Below are 23,859 nucleotides of genomic sequence, written 5' to 3'. Positions count from 1 at the left end.
ATGAACAAGAAAAGATATTTTCTGGATCCTCCAGAGGTCAAAGATTACCTGGTCAAAGGAGAGAGGTTTACCAAGTGGTCAGAGGTGAGTGGATACAATAAATCAGAGCTGGTGAATATCATAATTAATAACTGTATGAATCTAATCTGTAAACTCGCAGAAGTTTTGTTTAATACCATTATTGTAACTGTTGTCCTATTGAACTTCAGTCACTGATGTTTCCTTGTTTAACTGTTCTGGAAAATATCCAGAGAAGATCCTATTTAACATAAGCACATCACCATCAAGCAGCTGTTTTTTCAGACGTTTAAACTCAATAAATGTCCATTTCCCTCGTCTCCATCAAGGACTCCACAAAGACCGTCCCTGTCACCATGAAGATGGATCCTAAAGGTTTTTACGTCTACTGGATCAACCAAAGCAAGGTAATCAATACGAAGATCTGGGAAAAAGAAAGAAAGAAAAAAATGCCCTCGCACAGTGGGTGATATTGAAATAAAATAGTTTTTTCTTGTGTGCGTCAGACGAGCCCTAACGGACAGATTAAAACATACATCAAACAGAGGTGGTCATGTTTCAGCGACTCACACCCACAGTGTGTGTAATTAGGATGTGTCAGAGTTGTGAGATGGCCGGGAGCTGCGCTGCACCTTCTGGTCCTGGCAGCTTGTGGAGGTTATTGATTGGTTTGTGTTGTGGGCTCACCATCCCGCTGCACTGTGCTGCTGAACCGTGATGCACTCGGTGGAGAGAGAACTGTTTGTCTTTACCGCTCTCTTTCTCTCTTATTGATGCACCTCTCCATTTATGTTTGACACTGTCTTTTCTCATGACTGTTTTCAATATTGTTGTTTTGTTTCATGTGATATCTATTTCACTTCTGTGTGTCATGGGAGAGGGATCCCTCAGTTGTGACTCTCCCTGAAGTTTCTTTGTTTTTGCACCTTTTCCTAACTCTAGTCGAAGGTTAAGGACAGAGGAGGTTGCACCTTGTACAGATTGTTACAGGCCTATGAGGAAAATTGTGCTTTCGGCTGGAGGGTTCTTTCTGTGTGGTTTGCATGGTCTCCCTGTGTTTGCATGGATTTTCTTCAGGTACTCCAGCTTCCTCCCACAGTCCAAAGACTTGCAGATTGGGGTGAGGTTGATTGAAGACTCTAAATCGACCGTAGGTGTGAATGTGAGTGTGAATGGTTGTTTGTCTCAGTATGTCGGCCCTATGATTGATTGGCCACTTTTCAAGGTGAAGCCTGCCTCTCGCACAATGCCAGCAGAGATTGGCTCCAGCTCTCCTTACGACACTCAAAATATTTTGGGGTATAGATAATGGAGGGATGGATCATAATATATATATTTCCACTTAACATGTGATATTCTTCTGTGTTTTTACATTTATTTTTTATTAAATTCTAAGCATCCTTGATAAAGAAGAGATTTTACTGTAAAATAACAGCAATTTACTGTATTTGTGCCACATGCTCTAAATGTTATTTTATGTGTTTTGATTGTTCCAGTATTCAAACTTATTTTGACAGTAAAAACCCTGTTGTTGACTATAAATGTCTCATGTGTATATCACCACAGCTGCTGGGTCAGGACGTTCTAGTCAAAGTAAATCCCATAGTTTCTGCACTTGGCCAGAGGATGACTTGTATCTCAATCCATATTGGGACCAGCACCTACATGTTGTATTAGAGATGATTCTCTGCTTCTTGTTTCTAGGAGACAACGTTCCTGGATGTTGCTGCCATCAGAGATACCCGGACAGGAAAATATGCAAAACTTCCCAAAGTGAGTACAGTAGGATGATGTGTGTGCACTCTGATTTGACAATTAAGTCCAGCCCATATGTTGGTTGTGTAAGAATCTCTGCTGGCATGCAAATACGGTGTCAGGCCTTTTAGCTTGCCCATTAGTATGAGAGGCATATTTGCATTGCAAAAAACATGGCAATGGACACATGAGCCCAGGCTACTCCCCCACTGCAGAAACACACACACACACACACACACACACACACACACACACACACACACACACACACACACACACACACACACACACACACACACACACACACACCACACACTCTGAGTCATGATCTGAGATTTCTGTGAGCGAGCTTGTTTGTGTTTTGGTTTTGTCAGTTGAAAGTTGAAAGTCCTCAGCGGCCTCCTCAGAGAGCAAAGATCACAGAGCACGACATCCTCCCAGTGGGGGGGGCTGGAAACATTTTCTACTCTCAGGGCTCCTGGGGAGATTTGGGTTCCAGTGCTGACGTCAGCTCTGCACTTTGAACAGAACAGAACAGAACAGAACAGAACAGAACAGAATAGAACAGAACAGGACAAAATAGAAAAGAATAGAAAAGAATAGAGGCCTTTTTAAAATTAATGCCATAATAAAATATCATAAACATGACAGCAGAGTTCAGGGGTAAAATATATAGGGATACGGTCTTGCTTCGGTTAATGTGTAGAGAGTGTATTGACATGATTTTTAAGTAAACAAATAATGAAAAAATAGATAATAGAAAAGATATAAAACAGCTATCTAAATTTCATTATACTGTGAGCCACTAATCTAATTTGCCAACAATTCTCTTTGATTCAAAGGAACACAAAAATGCAAATTCACAAACACAAAACATACAAAATATACTACTCCCACTAGAACTGCTACTATTAATACTACTACTTCTATTACTAATAATACTAATAATAATACTAATGATAATAATAACCACTGTTGTCCTTCTCTCTTGACTTTTAACAGCACCCTAAGGTTCGCAACGTGTTCAATCTGGACTTTCCAGACAGCAACCATCTTGCCAAAACTCTGACCATCGTCTCAGGTCCGGACACGGTGAATCTGACCTATTATAACTTCTTCGCTTCTAAGGAGAAAGTGACACAGGTAATAAAGCTCCATATACACTGAGTCTGTGTGTTACTGGCACCGTGTTCTTTCTTTTGCTGTTTACCATCATCCCTCCTTCTGTCACTGATCCTCTCTGATTGTTGAAGCCGCAGCCATAGGCCGTTCCCCCCCCCCCTCTCACACACACACACACACTCTCCACTCCTGCGTCCTCTCTCTCTTCCCTTTTGTCTTTATTAGACTTTATGACTCCAATATCCGGATTTAATCGGCTGTAATGAAATCACAGTTGTGTTTTGTTCAAACGCAACATGCACCACTCTCATTTCCTGAGGTACCATTATGTTAATGCCCTCTAGTGGTGAATTTGTGTGTAATTTAAGAGCCTTTCTAATTATTATGGGGCATATCAGGCACAATTCATGTCAGCACTCAAGTGTAATTTTGCTGTTTATTTTTTTAATGGAATGCACAATCAGAACTGGGCTAATGACATTCTTGCAATTGCCTACAACCCTGCGAGAAACAACGCCTGCAGACAGGTCTTCCTGGACAAAATGTGAGTGCACATCATGTGGCCCGTCACTTCAGATTGGAGATGCTGAGCGAACACAATAACATTTAATTCCATGTAATTTCATCGTGTTTAACACAGTTTAGAATTATCGCACAGAAACAGTGACCCCTCTGTGTTTTCAATCCTAGATACATCCGCGTTTCTCTTCAGACCAACAAGGACGGCAAGATCCCAGTGAAGAAGTAGGTTAGAGTGCAGCCATGTGAGGATGCAGGATGTCACACAGTCGTACGTTTATACAGTGAATTCCCATGATACCTGCACAATGTTTCGCTGTGTGTGTGTGTTTCTCAGTATTTACAAGATGTTCCCTGCGGATAAGAAGAGGGTGGAAAGTGCCTTAGCATCGGCACATCTCCCTAAAGGAAAGGTTAGAAGCTACATTCTGTCCCCTGGCAAATATCTTATTGTATTTTAACACTCTAGCTGCATGATTATTTCAAGATGAAACCAAAGGTTTGTGAGTTTATCCTTTCTGTCACAGTTGTATGATGTGGGTGTCACATGTTCACATTTCAGCATGACACCATGAAGCCTGATGTGTTCACTGAGGCTGCCTTCAAGGCCTTCATGATGTATCTCTGCCCTCGGCCGGAGATTTACGAGATCTTCAATTCTTAGTGAGTCGACCTCTTTTATTTTGACGATTATCTTCAGGGTAATCACACATATCACTGTATATCCTGTAGATTTCCCAGATTCACATCCACTGAATCGGAAATATCACCTCCTACAAGGAAGTCTTTTAGTATGGTATTTGTAATTGGTATTTAGTACAGGACCCGGATCCTGGAATTTTTGTTCACTTTCAGAAAGAGATAGGCTGGTTTTTCTAAATCTTTGTTGATTTCTCAAAGAATAATTCATAGATCTTAATTAAAAAAAAATCGGACATGTTAAGTTGACCCATATTTTTGAGTAAGTGCGATTTGTTGCAGATCCAAATAAAAATCTGAACCTAGTGAATTTAAATAGTTTCATAAGACGATTGGACCTTGGTGGAGGAATGCACTGTACTGAGTATCCTTCTAGTTCTTGTAACAATTTATTTACTTTAAAAAAACATTTCCACACACACAGACATACACAGACACACACTCATCATCATCATCATCATCATCATCATCATCATCATCATCATCAACATCACCTGTTATCTGACATCTAAATACACTATTCCAAAAGGGTGAGGTTATTTCTTTTATCCAATGGTTCTGAAGACATAAACATGCTTCTTTACATTTTCTGATTTGGAAGCCAGAGACGTCTGCTGCTAATGACATTGTGGACGGCCTCATGCTTGGCCAATTCTCCTACTCAAGCATTAGCTACCTGACAGTCAACATGAGCAACAGTTCTGATGTGATTGTCATATGTTACTGTGACCCCCAGCTCTACAAAACCCACCATGACGAAGGAAAATTTCAGCAAGTTCATCAACGAGAAACAGAGAGACTCTCGGCTCAATGAGGAGATCTTCCCACGCCTGCGGCCGGACCAGATCAAGGCTTTGGTCGACAAATATGAGCCCTGTTTAAGTAACACTAACAGAGGTGAGATTAGTGGATGATAGGTTTGTTACATGGACGGCTGGTAATTCATGCAGATTTGTGATCGCATGTTTGGTTTACATGCTTCTTTTTTTTTTTCACCCGAAGGTCTGATTTCACCAGATGGTCTTCTGTTTTTTCTGATGGGGCCGGAGACATCGGTTGTCATGCAGGACAGGCTGGCTAAGTGTCAGGACATGACCCAACCCATACCTCACTACTTTATCAAGTCGTCCCACAACACATACCTGACAGGTCACATGCAGCTGTGTTATTATAGCTTTGAAAATGCTAATGCTGTCCCTAATTCCTATGAGGTGGCCCTAATCAATCCGTATATATGTAGGCTGACAAATGATATGACAGGATTTTTGGATACATGTTTGGAGACTCTCTCTCTGTCTGTGGCCCTGCAGCCGGTCAGTTCTCCGGTGTGTCCTCCCCGGAGATGTACCGACAGTGTCTGCTGTCCGGCTGCCGATGTCTGGAGCTGGACTGCTGGAAGGGCAAACCTCCGGATGAAGAGCCAATCATCACCCACGGCTTCACCATGACGACTGAGATCCTCTTCAAGGCATGTTAACGAAAACATTACTCGGATATGAACCGATTTGAACAATAAATATTTTTACAGTAGTTTTTGCGTTAATTTATTGTAGAAAACAATCCAGATAATGAAGATCACTCCCTGCTTCATGCATCTCCCACTTCCAGTGAATACTAATCAAGGGCCTTTCTAGGAAATGGCCAACCTCTAATTTGTGTTGTTCAGCACTTTCTCAACAAGATTACAAAGTGCTTTACGAAATACATTTGAATCAGATAATGCAGACCAAAACAAAGAACAATAACATAAAAGAAAATATTAAAAACAAACAACATCCATTAAAACAAGTTACAAATCAGGCGTTAAAAAAAGTGATGATTAAAAAACAGGTCAGCCAAGGAAATCCAGAGCATTGATTTACTATAAAGTTTCTTAGATTAGATTTTGGAGCATAGGGAACTCCGTAACATAACTGGGGTCCAGATTGTGCTGAGCTTTAAAACTCTAGAACTGTAGAATCAACCCTAGATGTTGCTGGCAGCCAATGAAAGGAGGCAAGAATGGGAGAGACATGGGGCCTCTACGTTTGGTGTTGGTTAAAATGGGAGCAGCAGCGTTTTGCACCGGCTAAAGCCGAGACACAGAGAATCGATAGGTACATGTAAATAGTGATAAGCCTATAAATTCTCCGACTACCTTTGATTCATGTCCATGTGCACATTAAAAGGGCAAAGGTGTGTGAAGAAAAAGTGACACAAAAACACACAACATGCTGTGCAGGGTGCAGCCTCCCCCCCACCATACGCTCCGTCATCCTCCTGCACTCAACACTTCCATTTAAGGGCAGCCGCAGATCCGCGGTCTCAGGGGCCCTGACACAACACCTCAGTTCAGTTTAATGTCAGACTGTGGATGTGATGGGTTCGGAGCTGACCTCAGGGCCTCTGCATAGACGCAGTAGTTCTGCAGTTTGCCAGCACTTCTCTCATCATGTTTTGGGAGAACGGCTGTGATGGGCTCAGTCTGTCATGCTCGTCTGTGATTTGAATGATTTTAATCTATTTCTGCTGCTTGTTTTTCTGCTGCCTGTTTGTGCTGTCCTGCCAGTTGCATCTCTTCAGTCATCAACTAGTCAAATGCATAAACAAAACACATTGTTCATGTGTGCAACAGGATGTGATTGAGGCCATTGCTGAGAGCGCCTTCAAGACTTCGCAGTACCCCATCATCCTGTCGTTTGAGAATCACGTCGACTCGTAAGAGCTTTCCCCAAGAACTCATGCCATTAACACAATGTACTAATGCTCTGAAGCCATTATCCCAAATGGAGTATTGATGGGAAATACTGAAAGATGTAGCTGAACCTTTTCTAATAGTAAGAGGTGTGGCTGTGTTTTATTACAGGGTGAAACAGCAGGAGAAGATGGCCAACTACTGCAAAACCATATTTGGTGATGCCCTGCTGACAGAGCCGCTGGACAAATACCCTGTGAGTACACTGCTGCAACACAGCGCACTGTCAAAGCAATAGAAAGTTAGTACACAGGGGGGGATATGTTAAACAGAGCACTTTGTCTGATAAATCTGATAAGGCAATATCCTGTTAGACTGTGCGACTCAGCTGAGCGCTGCAGACTAACCACATTAGCATGAAGGAAACGAATGTCAATGTCCACGTTTCATGTTTGTCCTCTTTCTTATCTCTGCTAGACATGACCCTAATAGGCTGCCATACCCTTCCTCTTAGCTGTGTGTACTCTGTCTCCACTGATCACACACTGATTCGTCAGTTTTCTAAGTTTTCTCAACTCATTTGTGTGTGTGAACTCCAGCTGAAGCCAGGTCAGCAGATCCCCAGCCCTTCTGAGCTCATGGGCAAAATCCTCATCAAGAACAAGAAGGGCAGCCATGAGAAACCAGTCCAGACCAAGAAAACCACCACAGCAGCCTCAGAACAGACCACGGCCACAGCCGCACCTGCCCAGGTCACAAGCAACACTTCCCAGGATCCTGCGCCCAGCACCCAGGAGAACCAAGGTGGCTGCACCGAGCCAAATCTGATTACACTAAAATAGGCCTTTTATTTTATACTATTAGCGTTTATCTATTTGTTATGTTTGCATGTTGAAACAGACGGGGACGCAGCTGTGGAGGACAACGAGGAGCAGGAGGAGATAGATGAACAGGATGAGGAGAAAATGAAGACATCGGACGAGGTGGAGGACGACAGCCGCGATGACACTTTTACTGCGTTACATCATCCGGTGTCGGGGCAAAGAAACGGTTCAGTTAACTTCCTGTCAATCCCCCACAGGGCACAGCTGGGCAAGAAGTAACATCCTACGAGGCCATGTCATCCCTGGTCAACTACATCCAGCCCAACAAATTCATCTCTTTTGACAACGCCAGAAGTAAATACAGACCCAGACAAAAATACTTTTCTTTTATACAACATCTACTTAAAGCAATCATAGGTAAACAAATCAGAGTTGGTGCGAGTCATGTAATTTTCCCTGCTGTTTTCTTTCCCTCACAGAGAAAAACAGGAGTTATGTCATCTCGTCTCTCGTGGAGACCAAAGGGGAGGCAATGATTTCCAAGACTGGCGTCGAATTTGTGGAGTATCCTTTAAGGCCGCTGAAAAATGAATGCAGCAAAAAGAAAAATACAAAAATGGAAATCTGTGTTCAACATGGCTGAGTTTGATTTTAAATCACCCTGAGACCAAAATATTTTTGCTTCAAGCTGTTGCAAGTAGATTTAAAATTGTGCTTCTTAAATCGTCTTTCTCAGATACAATAAGAGGCAGATGAGCAGGATTTACCCCAAAGGAACAAGAATGGACTCATCTAACTACAGCCCCCAGCCTTTCTGGAACGTGGGCTGCCAGATGGTGGCGCTCAACTACCAGACAATGGGTAGAAATGCACCCTCAGTGCAACTACAATAAATTAAAGGATGTCACCATTTATGCTTCTTGTTTGAGTGTGACATGTTTAAAATATCATGAGCTTCTATTCTTTAAGAGCTGAGTTTCAGTTTTTCACCACAGCAGGTCAGTGTTGCACCTCTCTGAGCTGCACAGGCCTGTGCTGTGCTCTCTGCTCTGCTCCTCCGTGTGCTGCAGAGAGGGGGCATGAATGTTGCTGCTGTCTCTGTCTTTATTTCCAGACTTCCCCATGCAGCTGAACATGGCTCTGTTTGAGTTCAACGGCCGGACGGGGTACCTGCTGAAGCACGACGTTCTGCGACGCAGTGACAAGAAGTTTGACCCCTTCTGTGACAGGATTGACACGGTGGTGGCGAGCACACTGACCATAAAGGCAGGTTCACGGCCTTGGTTTCTTCAATTTGAGCATCCTCACAGTGTGTTTGGCCTGAGAGGATCTGTGCAATCTGAATAGAAAAAAAAAAGAATTCAACGGTGCAAATAATGACTTTAAAACCCACATTATTACGATTATTACTACAGCACATTGTAGAGAAACTAATTAACTAACAATACAATATGTATAGAGCTTAGAGCTGTTTTTTTGCTCTTCTAAATTGAGCAATAAATTGCCCTCGATAGCCTTGGGAAGTCTATGTGTGTGTGTGTGTGTGCAGCCACTTGGTTTTCTCTGTACTGTGAATGCAGTGATAATAATATGAGCTCCCTACTGCGACTGATACATAGTTCCTGGTATTCAGCAGACTCGGCATGAGTGAAAAACCTGAGCTCTATTTATATCCACCGTGTCCTGAACATGGATCCACACAACAGGACCCATCCATACTTAACCAGATTCATATATGTGTGTGTCCTTACAACCTCGTTCCTCTTCACCAGATCTATTCGGGACAGTTTCTGTCTGATAAGAGCGTGAAGACGGGGGTGGAGGTGGAGGTGATTGGGCTGCCGGGGGACCCCAAAAAGAAGCATCGCACCAAGTGGTCCACCACGCCCAACGCCATCAACCCGGTGTGGAATGAGGAGCCTTTTGTTTTTGAGAAGGTGCAGGAAACGTGGTCAACTACAAGAGAACATTGTGTAGAGCACTTACCTCAGCCAAGGCCCAACAGTCCCTTTAAACTCAATCAAGATGCACCAAGTTGTACACACTCATGTCCATCCATCCATCGTCTATACCGTTTGTCCCTTGAGGGTCACAGACATACAGACAAACAATGAGATAAAGAGCAATATATGGGAAAAAAATAAAAAAGTAAAGTAATATTTCCTGGATCCACCCCCGATGTGGATCCGCACCAAAATTGAATGGGTTCTTTCCTGACCCATACCACATCCTTGCACCAAGTTTCATGCTAATCCATTTAAATAGTTTTTTAATCTAGCCCACAGACAAACACACAAAAGGGGTTGAAAACATAACTTCCTTGGCAGAAGTAAATATGCACAGATTCATATGAGGATGACTGTGTTTACGAGAGCGTGACCATTATAACCTGTTGTGCTTGTTTTTGTCATCATGGACAGATCCTGCTCCCAGAAATGGCTTCTCTGAGAATTGTCGTCCATGAGGAGAACGGCAAATTCTTGGGACACAGGATCATCCCAGTTGATTCCATCCTATCAGGTCAGTGAAAGTCAGAAAAATAACCTCACGCCATTTCACGCTTCATCTAATGTGCATCATCTAAAATTTTACTGAGTAATCAAAAGCCTCAGGAGCGCTTGTTAACTTGTTTCAGCCACTGGATCTGGGCAGAGCTGCAGCCTTGTCTTTAATTCACAGGGGTTTGTTTTGTGACCTGCAGGCTTCCATCACATCTGCCTGCACAGTGAGAGCAACCTGCCGCTCACGCTCCCGGCTCTCTTTGTGTACATTGAGGTCAAGGACTACATCCCTGCTGCCTTTGCAGGTCCTTGGCTTTTCACTTTTTGCAAAAGAAAAAAACAAAACCCTCTGCTGTAATTGAATTCACGCTGCCGGCGTGACGGTCAGGGACAAGACTCTGATTAGATCTAGATTGGACGTGTGGGACTCATATAGCTCATATAGAAGCATATTGCTTTTTCAATTTGGTGAATGCTAAATAACAAATTGCTTTGTACTATTTACACACCGGTGTATATTATTCTCCCTCAGATTTCACCGACGCCTTATTTAACCCAACAAAGGGCACAGAGAAGACCAGCAAGACCCAGAAGGAGGTAATGAAAAGCTGCTACAGCAAATCTAACTCAACCATCACTCAGTGATACGTGATGATGATGCTGATGTTCCTGTTCTATTTGTGCCAACACAGTCGTCCTCGAACTTCATCTCTCCATATGAGTTACCTCTTGTGGTCAAAGCCGCCACAGACAAAGCAAAGGAAAGTGAACCCGCTGTCACAGGTAATTTGATAAAATCCCCAAGGAGGTCCTGTTTGTTTGTTAGCAGCGAAAACTACACAACTGATAACCTTGAAATTTAGTGGAAGGGTGAGACATGATCTTGGGAAGAACAGAATCAATTTTGATGCTGCTCCAGTTTGGGGGCAGATCCAGGATTCCTTCATAGATTCCTCAAAGAATAATCCATTAATATTGATGAAAATCTTTGTGTTATTTGGTGCAAATCCCCCAATTCTAGAGAATTTCAATGTGGTTTTATAACGAGACTGTTGGGCCTTGGCTGAGAGTGTCATTCTAATAATGAGCTTGTTCAGTGAGCGGTTGCACCAGTAAGAAAGTAATACAGCCCCATGTGGTGATTTATTCTGCGGTGCATGAAGTCCCACACATACACCAAACTCCATTTAGAATTATTCATATTTTAAAAGTTTCCTTAATCATTTATCAGGGATTAATTAATGACTTCTAATTCTTTTCAACTGATCCACAGTTCAGCATTACTCTTTAACTTTCTGGGTCTGATGTGACAATTTAAGTCAGTTACACACTTCTCAAAAGAGATCGTTACCATTACATAGAACAAGAACAGATGTTAGGGTGAGGAGTGGGAATTCTTCCTATTCTTAATCAGTCTAAATTTTAAAGCTGCTATTTTAAGGCAAAAAAGTTGCATGTGATGCTTTAATATGACTCTTGTGCCAGGTTTAGAAGATGTAATTGATGGCTAAACCCTTTTGCATCCACCCATAGAAAAGGCTGTGTCTGAGCCTGCACCTTCTGCTGACACCAATGACCAACCATCCCAGTCTCCACCAGAGACAAGTCCAGACCAAGCTATAGTAGAAGAAGAGAACACAACAGATGCTTCACAGCCTGCAGCAGAGCCTCCTCAAACTCCTGATACTGCTGCTGAAGATTCAGCACCAATATCCGAAACTCTTCCTGAAGCCGCCCCCGAGGAAGCTGACCCTGAGAGAGAAGCGGCTCCGGAGCCAGAGGCAGCTCCTGATATCAAAGAGGAACCAGTGAATGAGTCCGGCACAAATTCTGAGTCTGCTCCAGATGAGAAAGCTGCCCCAGAGGAGGCTCCAGGAAAAACTGCTGCTGTGGTCGTGCCCTGTCCAGAAAGTGCATCACCTGAGTCCTCAGGATCAGACGAATCCCCTCAGCTGCCGACATGCAGCGAAGGTAACGCTGACAAATGGAAACATACTGGAAAAAAGGCTTGCAAGGCTTAAAATATGACGAAAAGGTTTTGCATCATTGAAAGTTTTGAAGTCTTGCATAATGTTAGGATATAATTATAAAATCCATTCTATGCTAATATTATTTTGTATTAAATTGTTCCTTCTTCAAAACTGCAGCATTCCCTTTTTAACTACATTATATTGCAACACTATATTGACAACAAGGTTAAATTCAAGAAGAGGCGCTGGAAGTCATCAGAAAAGGATCATGCCCATGTTTTTGCTTCGACTCAATTGTCTTTCCATAATGATTTTCTGAGAAGTCAATGAAGATATTAAATGAGAAATTCAGGAACCAGAGCTGTGCGAAAAGGGGGCGGTCACTGTTTCGCTGTATTGCTTTCTGTTGAGTTTACAACAACCTCTTTCACGCGATTTTTGGCAGCTATGTCTCGCAGCTCTGATCTGAAACTGCGTAACTGAAAATAAAAGGCAGGATCCTGAAAGCAGAGGCATTTGCTCCTTTAACCTACTGTTTGCTCTCTGCTGAAGTACAGTCAAATCACATTTATAAATATACCAGGTTATTTGGGATTGATGCACCTTCATCTGCTGCAGTCATCCGTTTTCTCTGAACACACAACAGGGTAATGTCCTGAGACATAAAAAGCAGACCAGTTTCAATTTTTAATTTTTGTTTGAGAGTTTCATCATGAATGCATAACCTCTGTGAGTCTCCTCACAGCAGCGCTCCTGTGTGCTCATCCTGCAGATCCCTCGACTGTGACCATTGAAGAACTGACACAGCACAAGAATTATCTGAGGGTCATCAAGCGTCAGGAGAGAGAGATGAAAGAATTGGAGAAGAAATATCAGAAAAAAGCCGAGGATCAGATTCAGAAATACTGCGACGCCTTCAAGGCTATAAAGAAGAAGGCCTCGCTGAAGAAAAAAGAGTGAGAGAAGATTTTCTTTTCCCTATTTGTTGACATTTTGAGAGTCATTGTCAAGTTTAAATATGGACGGATGAAAAATGTTTGCCAAACAGGCTTGGTGTCGACTGAGGCCCCTCTGTCCAATTGTTTCTCCTGTAGCCATTCACCAAACACTGTTCTGCTTCCCGTAAAGTAGCGGTGAATTCTGCAGCATATTAATACCGACCCACTAATGAAGTTGTTGTTGTTTTGGTCAGTGTTATTAATGAGATTATAGTTAGAGGCACGGAGAATATTCCTCAGCTAATGTGTTTTTCTTGCTGAAGCCGAGTATTAGAGGGTGAAGAGAACAGCTAAATGAATATGGATGTTAGTCCTCCACGCCAAGCTTTCAGGGTAAAACATGTATTATTCAAGGCCACATGAGCATTTCTGTGGAGGACTTCCAGTAACTACATGGTTGTAGCCTTATCTCTGTACTTGGAGGGTCGGCAGCAGTTACTCGATGAACTCTATGCCCTACTTTGTGCCATGCTATGATGTGTCCTCCAGGGAAGGAGGGAGCACCCCTGACTCCAGTGTGCAGACGGAGCGGGTGCAGGAGCAGAAGGAGAAAATGCAGGCGGAGCTGCAGGCTCTGTGGAGGGAGCAGGGCGATCAGCTCAAGAAGAAGAAAGAGCAGTTTGCTACAGAGGTTCGTCAAATAAAGATTTAGATTGAAACTCCACTCAGAGATAAACAAATGTTTGCATTCTGTTTAAAATCGGTAAAATACATTGCTGGATAAAAGTAACAAAATGTTATCATAAAGTAAAGTTTTCATATTTAACAATCAAACACATCATTTCATATATATGAAGGTGGACAAACCAAATACTGTTTATGAAGATGGATGACATGACAGCTCCCAAAACAGTGAAGCCAAATTCTCAATCGCCTCCTGGTGGCTGTTTACAGTCATAAGCCCCGCCTCCTCCATGTTAGTGGATGGGACATGGGCCAAACTAAAAAGTCAAAGTACACGTCAGATAAATTTCCTCAGAGATGTTTTCTGTAATTTTAGCAAGTTTCTGTCAGAGATTAAAACAGAGCTAACAGGAAATCACGCATTACGTAAATATGTCAAGTCAACAACTTTATAAACTCTATAATTTATACTTTATAATTGTAAATATAATTGTTCTGCTCCTCAAACATGAACTAAAAAAAATCATATTTGAGGAACTATGAATTCCCATTTTCCCTCAGTTATTTATAGTATTAAACAGAAATGGGATCATTTGTGTAGCAGAAGATGACCTCGATATCTCATTTTTGTTCATTTAAAAAATATTAGTAGTATTAGTAATAGTACTTTTAATAGCTACCTGAAAGTCAACATCAGCTCCTTGTCCTAACATAGTTCTTCCATCGTGCACGCCTCACACTCTGCTCCTGGCTGCCTTCATCATATCTAATAATTAAACTCCCAAAATAGGATTATTATTTCCATCGCCCAGGATGAATTCACGTGTCTGATGGATCACCTAATTTTCTCTTGCTGCCATGTGTCTGGGCTCACGGGCAAAGGGCCAGCGCTTTAGAGGCCTTATTGATTACACATCAGACCTAAGTGCTCAGGGGGTGCTCTTAGCATAAGCTTTAAATCTGCATGAGGCTGAGGGGTCAATCAGGGGATTTTTCAAAGGTTGCCACCTCAATAGACAGAGTGTAGTGCGTACTGTAGAAGTGCTGCGGAGCGAGGTGACAGTTAACGTCTCACTTAGCAGCTCTCGAGCCAGATGCTCCGGTCAAACCCAAAACCAGAGGGCTGACCTTCACAGAGGAGAGTCTCCCATCACACACAGCACAGAAGCAGTTATTCAAAGTCACATTTTTTCTGAGTGTGTCCCCTTCTCCCTCCATTGTGACAGAGACTGGCCAAACTGATGGAGACGGCCACAGAGAGACACAGCAGTGAAGTGAAGACCCTGGACAGGTGACAGCACCCATACGAACACATCTGGGACATGATGTAAACACTGAGTGCTGAGTCCACCCGATCTGGGCCTGTGTGTGTGTGTCAGTGTGTGTGTGTGTGTTCATGCAATGTGTGAGTCACCTGAGGTTAAAAATTTGACATTCTGCAAAGAGAATACCTCAGATAATGGATGATTCACCTCAGTGCAGGTCTTCCAATGTCCTTGGCTGGCTTATGGTGTGTGTGTGTGTGTGTGTGTGTGTGTGTGTGTGTGTGTGTGTGTGTGTGTGTGTGTGTGTGTGTGTGTGTGTGTGTGTGTGTGTGTGTGTGTGTGTGTGTGTGTGCCTTATCCCAAGTCCCCAGCTGGCGTATGGTTATCTCAGGACAGCCATTATCAAACAGGTGTTTAAACAGCGGCAGCCCTGGTCTTCTACCTGTCCACACAGAGACTACAACTTCGTGTTTAAGCCTTTAACTGTGAACAAAAGGTCACATCAGGCACATACAGCCCCGCAACTCCACTTTGAAGGAAAAATGGTTGTTTATGGGGCCACATCTTAAATCGAGCAGGAGGAGCCCTCTCCTCACTTTCCTTTCCTCCTTTTTGCCTTATTTTGCAGTGAAGCCAAAGAGACTAAGAAGAAAACGCTCTCAAAATGTTCATCCTCAAAGAAAGCAAAGTGAGTTCACAGCACGGCCTTGAGTTACTATGTCTGTTTCCATTCATTGCCATTCCTCTCACTGTGTTTCCGCTCCTTGTCTAAAATGAAAGGGGGTGTGAGGAGAAAGACGATGAGGAGCAGCTCAGCTTCTTCACTTCTCTGCCACGTGGCCACGCACATTAAGCCCGGAATTATTCGATGAATTTTCAGCGCTGTGTGGGTCTAATTGAAAATTACAATTATCTTCTCTCAGGCTGAAAAGGGCGATGAGCATGGAGCTGTTGGACGAGACCAGTCAATCTGATGGTGCTGTAAGTATAGACTTTTTTTTTTTAACTACTTGAAATCGTCCAACACCTAACCACACGTACAACAGTATTTGTCACATATACAAGCTCTGACGTGGTATTCAGTGAACTTCACAGCCGCTGATGGGTGGACTGTGTTAACTGTTGACCAATCTCGGAGCCAATCAGCTGCCAACAAATAAGAAGAATCTTCTTCCCCATACACCGTTTACAGTCCGACTAGTTTCAAACGTTTCTCAGCACAAAAACTCAAACAGTGATGCTTTTTGGAGGTGTTTTAGGTCCACACCACATTTTGGCTAATCTCTATGAATGCAGATAAATTAAAAACATGATGGCCGATGCATTTCCATCAATGCGTTTTTCCTTTGCTCTGTGCAAGGATCTTGCTGCTTGTCTACAGATTCTAAATATTCACACATCAAACTAATGGAAATTCTCTTCTCATTATTCTATCTTTGTTATTTGTTTTAGAGAAATCACCAAAATCCTCAAAGATTTTAAAACAATATAAGACTGATCCAGAGGGTTGTTTTGGTAAAGAACAAAACATTGTCTGCACATGAAGAAATAAGAAGTGTGTGTTGTGAATGGTGAGTGGCTTGAAGAGCTACGACTGTTGTAGTGACTGAACAACAGGCTCCAAAGAAAGAGAAAATAAAAGTGGAGATATCTACTGGTCTGTTCAACACCTATTGTACTTAACAGCGTAACTATGGTTACGGAGAGGCTGCAAGTGTCTAAAGATTTGAAGAAAACATGAAACAAAAATCACCTTAGGCATGTAACAGTACTTTCATACATCTGCACACATGGTCACATGCAACACACCCACGTGCTGCTTACCCACACACACACACACACACACACACACACACACACACACACACACACACACACACACACACACACACACACACACACACACACCACACACACTTATCTTACATTACTTGTGAGGACTCTCATCAGCAAAATGCATTCCCTTGTCCTTTACTGTTACGTTAACCATAACCTAAATATAACCTTAACACTCAAGCATACACACCACACACACACACACACACACACAAACACACACTCATGCATGCGCACATGCACTCATATCATATTAGTTGTAAGGACTCTCATTGGGATAATGCATTCCCTAGTCCTTTACTCTAACTTTAATCGTCACAAAGGAACCTAAATATAACCTCACACACACACACACACACACACACACACACACACACACACACACACACACACACACACACACACACACACACACACACACACACACACACACACACACACACACACACACACATTGTTGAGCTATAAGCAAACTTACATGCACATGAGCATGAACACACCCATTCACCTCTTTTCCTATACTGAGTAAAGTGCAGCAGGCCCTGACCATAGCCTGGGCTTGTCCATTACTCAGAAGCTGTTTACAGGGAGCAGGCTAATCCATGGTCGATGACTCACTGAGCTCTGCTCTTGTTCCTCAAGTTGGCTCATCAAGATTCAGACCCGCTGTATCTGGGTTAAAGACTCGAACATTTCACTCTGCCCTTCTCCGATCGACTTCCCTTGGTATGGCAGCAAACACCCACTTTACCACCATCCCGGCCTCTCCAAACCCACACACACACACACACACACACACACACACACACACACACACACACACACACACACACACACACACACACACACACACACACACACACACACACACACACATTAGAGTCACATAACAGCCTCATTTCGATCTACTTAATCAGCATTCACCAATTAATTACCACAAATACTTATAACACAACTACTTGTTTAATCAGCCCAGCCTCATTACTGCATTGGCAATAAGCTGCAATAAGGGCTTTGTAACTGGAAAGGACAAGTACAACCTGTTGTGACTTAACTCTATTGATTCTCCCACTCAGGTTGCATCCCGTGGGTGCGTTCCTCTTCAGATATTTGTACACACACACAGAAACACAGAAACACAGAAACTCACACACACACACACACACACACACACACACACACACACACACACACACACACACACACACACACACACACACACACACACACACACACACACACACACACACACACACACACACACACACACACACACACACAGCGAGAGAGAGGAGAAACATGAACAGATGACGTGCTTACAGACAAGCAGACAGACTTTATCCCCCATGTGCACACACTTGCACTCAGATGTAAACCACTGATCGATAGTGTTTCTCAGTAGTGACATGTTGTATTTCCTGTATTATGTTACAGTCTTCAGATCACAGCCCACAGCAAGAGGCTCTGATGAAGAGACAGGCGGCTACACTGGACGAAATCAAGACCCTGACCAATCAGGTGCGCACACTGACACCACGATATATACAAGTTTTTGAAATGAACAGTTATCAATGATATCTTTTACCAATAAAGAATCTCCAGCACGTTTCCACAAAGGGGAAAAATATTAAGCAACTTAGTTTGCTGACATATCAAAAGCCTGGTATTAACTATCTTCTTCACATGGCTCAAATAAAAAACAGGTTTGCAGTCGCAGGTTCTTAAAAATGCTGTGTGGGTGAAAATGATTTGACGTATATACTTCGACTTTTTGTTTGATACATGTCGGCTAACAGGGAGAAGACAGGTGGCAATCAAGATGCTTTGGTTTGACTTTTGAGGAGCTGTTATGTCGTCCATCTTTATATGCGATCTATAGCGTGTACCAATACTGTCAGAAATGTGTATTTGTTCCTAAACCTTCACAAAGTACTTTCCTCTGAACAGGGGAATTTTGAGAAGTAAAACTACTTCCCTATAGTAGCTCTGATGGAAATGTTGCGTTCCTCAAAAGGTTTCAGCTTCCTGTGGAGAGTTCCTGCAGTGAAAATGTTCTATTACATTTATTCCCTCAGCCTAACCCCAAACCTTTAACCTAACCTTAATCCTAAAACATAATGGTTTACCTTTAGTATGCTGTGCTTTCCCATAATGTTGCCAGTCAACAGATCTCCCCCACAGGATAATTAAAATGTAGATTCTACCACAATCGTGCATATACACACAACACATGCACCAGAAACAAATCCTCGTTATTTTCAAATGCATTGTCAACTGTGGCCATCTGTCCATTCAGTGATTGCACGCAGAGCTGCCGAGTGACACATCCAGTTCGGCGAATTGAGAAAACAAACTGTAAATGATGTCAGAGCACTTCACTACGACAATGCTTTGCTTTGACTTAGTGAAATGTTGGCGGTTGGTATTGCGGAAAGAGGTGTTAGAAAATTTAGATATTGACGTGTGAGCTCCAGATGGTTGTTTGTGTTTTTTGTCTCAGCAGTAGTATCAGCCTACAAACACAGTCTTTGTTTTTTTGTGAGAAGCAGTGGGAGAAATCAAGTCAGGCCTTAAAAACAAAGGGACAAATAAGGATAACTCACTTTCTTTGAACACTAATCTATGCAGTATGTATTTAACATCCCCGATTCAGTATTGAGCCATTTTCCTTAACGTTGCCACATTATCAAACATCCTGACATTTAAAGTCAATCCATGGCGTTGGGTTGAAGCCAACTCCTCAGCTTGAGGTTAGCATTGATCTGTATTAAACCTTTGTCAATGCAGAAATCTATTCTCTAAAGATTATGATAAGCACTTGGCGGGCAAAGAAAAATGCTTTAAAAGTGCCAATCTGACCTTTTGATAAACCTTCTAATCTCTGACGGAGTTTTGGCCCCTGTGTCTGCAGCTCAATCAGGAGGCCCTGAAGGAGCACGAGCAGAAGTTGAGGTCTCTGGCAGCGGAGGTGAAGGACGCTGTCAATGTCTGCGTGGGTGCTCACTTCCCCGACCTGGTCGACCAGGCTGGAGACAAGAAGGTGGAGGGAGTCGGCTTCTATGGAGATGTCTTCCTCGGTTAAACTCGTCTTTTGACCCCTGACCCCTCAATGTCACCTAATTTTTTATTTTTTATTGTAACTTCCATGTTTTTTTTTTTGTCAACCTGAGTACAACTACTGCATTGTAGACTATTCAATGATGGAAACTGTGTGAAATTCAATATTATATTTAGGTGCTGTTCATGGAGAGGGTATATCTTTAGGAGTGTTTAAGTGATAATCATGTTTTTATGGATGTTATGGATGATTTTGAACTTTTTTTTAAATTTTAGTTTTAACTCTATATTTTAGTTGTTTCCCACTGGATGAAAAAAAAAATTCCATTGGGCTACTCAGGGACAAATATCTTCCAGACGAAGGCCCATCACCAAAAGCACAGTTGATGAGTTGAATGAGAATAAATGTATCAGGGAAAACGGGTTATCTGAGTTCGCAGGCTGCATCGAGACAATGACTCTATTTGTGACACTTGAGTGCAGCTTGATTTTCTGTGTGAGACCATGAAGCCACAATGAAGCTGAGAATTTTCGGTGTGTTGAAGATACAAAAAGGGAACTCGGCAGAATAAAGATAATTTAAAATCTGTGGCGAGGAAAACAATCCTATGAGGCCATACAAAAGAAAAACTCGATTTGTGTTCGGATGCCACCAATAGCCAGTTAACATCCATGTTTGTCTGACTCATGTAATATGTAGTGAAGACTTTGAAGTAATTAATTGAAAGGTTCTAAATATATTTTTTGATTTATGATAAAGGGACATATAAAAGAATAATTTAACTGGCTGACTTGTTGAGCTTTTTTTCCCCTGTGAGATACCTTGTGTGTGTTCACCTGACCACTGTGAACAATGTGTTGTAGACATGACGATAGACAATGCTTCAAAGGTGCATGTTGCTGCGAACAAGCCACAGATTCTAAGGTGTGGATGCTTCACCGACACATTCAGCCTCACCGCACAGAAAATATTAAAACACCACTGATTCAATGTGGACTCCATAACTGTCATTATCACTATCCATCCAAAAGGGAAATATGAGCTGTGTCTCATCGGCCGCATCCTTAGGAGGACGTGGTCTACTCCAACGCTGCGTAGACCGCGTCGGTCGAACTGAAATGAGGCGGCCAGGGTAAGCTTGTACCTCCCTTGCAGCCGTCGCCCAGCAACAGAGCTAAGGACGAAAACTTTATTCGCTTGATAAAAAAATATGTTTTACCGTTAGCTGTTTAGTTCAGTGCTTACATTTAAATAATTACCTCTTTGGAAAACAGTTTGTCACTAAAGCACAATGAATCATGGGATATGTTGGATCGAGAAGGATCCACCTGGTGGAGCTTCTGTTGCCCGAGGCTGGAAGGACACATTTGTCTGCCGCATTTGTCGGAAGCTTCGAATCGAGACAGCCCAGCCACGCCACTGTGATGTTACTGGTCTACAAACGCAGCTTCCGAAGGATGTGGCCCCTGAATTGAGACACAGCTACTGTCATGATCTCCTCTTAGGTTCCCAAGTGAAGGTGTTGAATAATGGGCAGAGCAGTATGATGTCACAGTGAAGTGGACCTTTTTAATATAAAGTGGCATACAATAATCTCATATGTATATATATATATATATAGGCCAAAAACATGTTTTGTCACATTGACCTTGACCCTTGATCTTCTTCCAGGTGAATATCACAACGAGTTAACCTGATATGTCCAACTGGTGCAGAGGCATAAAACCATATGCAGAACCAACACATAAATATTCCCGGTCAGAATTGTTATTGTCAATCAATAGCTCCAAATAGACTCTAACTTACATGTTTTGTTCTTTTTCTTCTCAAAGGCAGTTCCTGGCACCTGACTTCATTTATGGTTCATTTACATGCACATTAGAGTTTGGGAGAACTGACCTAACCTGCAGGTGTGTTTTGATCACATTTACAACCTGGTTCTGTCTGACTGGACTTCCTCTACTCTTCAGTAAACGAGGAGGAGAGCCTAAGTAAATAGTATCAGCAGCTCATAGTCCAGATATCATATCCAGGATAGGACTTTAAAAAAATGTCCAGGATGTAATTTAGACTCTAATGAACTGACACTGTTCATACCTGCAAGCTGCCAAATGCATCCACAGTGTGATCTGTTGGACCTTAATGCACTGTTAACGCCTCCCTACTGGCCCAGAACTGACATCCCACTGTTTACAAGCCTGTTTATCTCATCTGAAGCCAATGATTCCCAACATTCAGGGACTTAAACCTGTAACGCTATAGAACATTTCTTACAGTGGCTGAGACGTCTCACACAAGTGCATGAACAGAAAAACACAAGCGCAAAAGACACAACACAACCACAACGCATAGAGCACCCAAAAAAGAAGAAAGCACCTGTAACTAAACAAATTAAATAGACATGCATCAAATTTGAAGTGGTGGCTGGCTTGACCGTGTGACAGCATACTTGTCCGCAGTTTTAACTCTGCACATTTCTTGTCGACATCCATTGTTGTGTACTAGTGTTGTGGTTGTGTTTCCGTTGTGTGGCTTTTAAAGTTGTGTTTTCCATTAATGCACTTGAGACGTCTCTGCCACCATAATGTTTCAACAAAAAAAGCCTCAAACTTTATGAAGGTTTTGAATAGAATCATTTTGTTTTGTTTTTCTTACTTCTTAAACGGGACATTGTGTATTCAGTACCCTTTGTGAGTGTGTGTGAGAAAATATTTTTTTTACGATAGATGGACATACAACGAGTAGGTACACATGATTACTAAAGTAAGAGAAGAAGAGGCAGCGGTGACATGATGTCAGAGTCCCGTGGTTCAGTCAGTGGCTGGAACGTGAGTGAAAAGCTGTTGCAGGCTGGTGATGATGTCTCTCTTTGTTTCTCTCTCTACACTGCTGAGTGTAATTTGGTACATTATGCTACGACTGATTCATAATAACACATAATTGCGCCGTCTTTTCTCTGGAGCTCTATACGAGCTCTGCGATGGATCAAGTGCTCTTATTAAAAGGGAGCTGTAATAAAGGCACGTGGACCAAAGAGAAGTTATTTGGATTGAAAAAGAAAACTCACTAAAGGGAAATGTTCCAACTTAATTTCAGCTCCCAACATGTTTACACAGAGATGCGATGAATTTATTAATGAAATAAGCCTCTCCCTGACTCACCATCCAGAGCAATCTGTCCACTTCTCATTTTTTCTTAATGGTGCGACACCCTTCCTCTGAAGCGAATGACGAGTGACCTTTGAAAATGGAGGATCTGGACAAACTCTGTTTGCGAGACACAGCTTGTGCCTGTGAGTGCTGCCACCTCATGCACAACACTGATGAACCGCGAGCTTCAGAGTGTGAAACCAGTCAGCCCTGAATCACTGGGTGGATAATCTTACATAAGACAAGGACTACCCCGGCAGCTCCGTCTCTGACCGGCTGGAGAGGGATGAGCAGGATCTTTAACCACATGGCAACCCGTGGCTGCTCATTGACACGTGGACGGAAAAACAGAGGAAGGAAGGAAGGAAGGGCCTCCAATTACACACACACACACACACACACACACACACACACACACGCACATAAAATTAAAGAGTGGGCACTGAAGCAGATGTTCAGATGGAACATGTAACATTGATAGCTAGAGAAGCTCTCAGTGCATGTTTAGAGAGAAAAACTTCAAATGAGATTCAGTTCAAATGTGCATGAAGATGAAAGTGAACATGTCTGTAAAAACAATCTTTAAATCCAGTGTTTTAAATGCAGTCATAAGACTTTACATATCAAAAAACAAATGAACTTCTAATAAATTGCATGAATGTGTTGTGTTGATGTGCTGAATATATGTGGCTGTATTATAATTTGTACCATATATCTCATCTCAATAGGAAAAAATCACAATGATCTCACTCAAAGCGGAGCCAAAAGCTTAGTGAATCTTAACAATGCAGAAGAATAGAAAAGAAATTAGCTTTTGTACATAGCCAGTCTATTTTAATCCAACACA

At 42.4% G+C, this 23,859-nt stretch overlaps 1 protein-coding gene across 1 annotated transcript; it reads left to right on the top strand.

Annotated features, from left to right (window-relative positions):
- plcb2 (phospholipase C, beta 2) lies at nucleotides 1-20,645 on the top strand. The gene is made up of 32 exons (XM_047341710.1): nucleotides 1-84; nucleotides 348-425; nucleotides 1,723-1,791; nucleotides 2,776-2,916; nucleotides 3,360-3,439; nucleotides 3,586-3,639; nucleotides 3,752-3,827; nucleotides 3,977-4,077; nucleotides 4,850-5,010; nucleotides 5,116-5,262; nucleotides 5,424-5,581; nucleotides 6,728-6,810; nucleotides 6,959-7,043; nucleotides 7,387-7,591; nucleotides 7,688-7,770; nucleotides 7,869-7,965; nucleotides 8,091-8,175; nucleotides 8,348-8,472; nucleotides 8,726-8,877; nucleotides 9,384-9,548; nucleotides 10,032-10,131; nucleotides 10,313-10,417; nucleotides 10,645-10,709; nucleotides 10,805-10,895; nucleotides 11,646-12,083; nucleotides 12,828-13,038; nucleotides 13,570-13,711; nucleotides 14,931-14,995; nucleotides 15,598-15,657; nucleotides 15,893-15,950; nucleotides 18,240-18,323; nucleotides 19,717-20,645. The coding sequence occupies exons 1-32, from the start codon at nucleotides 1-3 to the stop codon at nucleotides 19,885-19,887; spliced, it is 3,819 nt and encodes a 1,272-aa protein (XP_047197666.1). The 3' UTR covers nucleotides 19,888-20,645.
- Nucleotides 20,646-23,859: the final 3,214 nt, after the last annotated feature.

Source organism: Hippoglossus stenolepis, chromosome 10 (assembly GCF_022539355.2).
Source record: "Hippoglossus stenolepis isolate QCI-W04-F060 chromosome 10, HSTE1.2, whole genome shotgun sequence".
Taxonomy (NCBI): domain Eukaryota; kingdom Metazoa; phylum Chordata; class Actinopteri; order Pleuronectiformes; family Pleuronectidae; genus Hippoglossus; species Hippoglossus stenolepis.
Note: the sequence above shows the minus strand (reverse complement) of the source record. Positions and strands in the feature narration are given on the sequence as shown.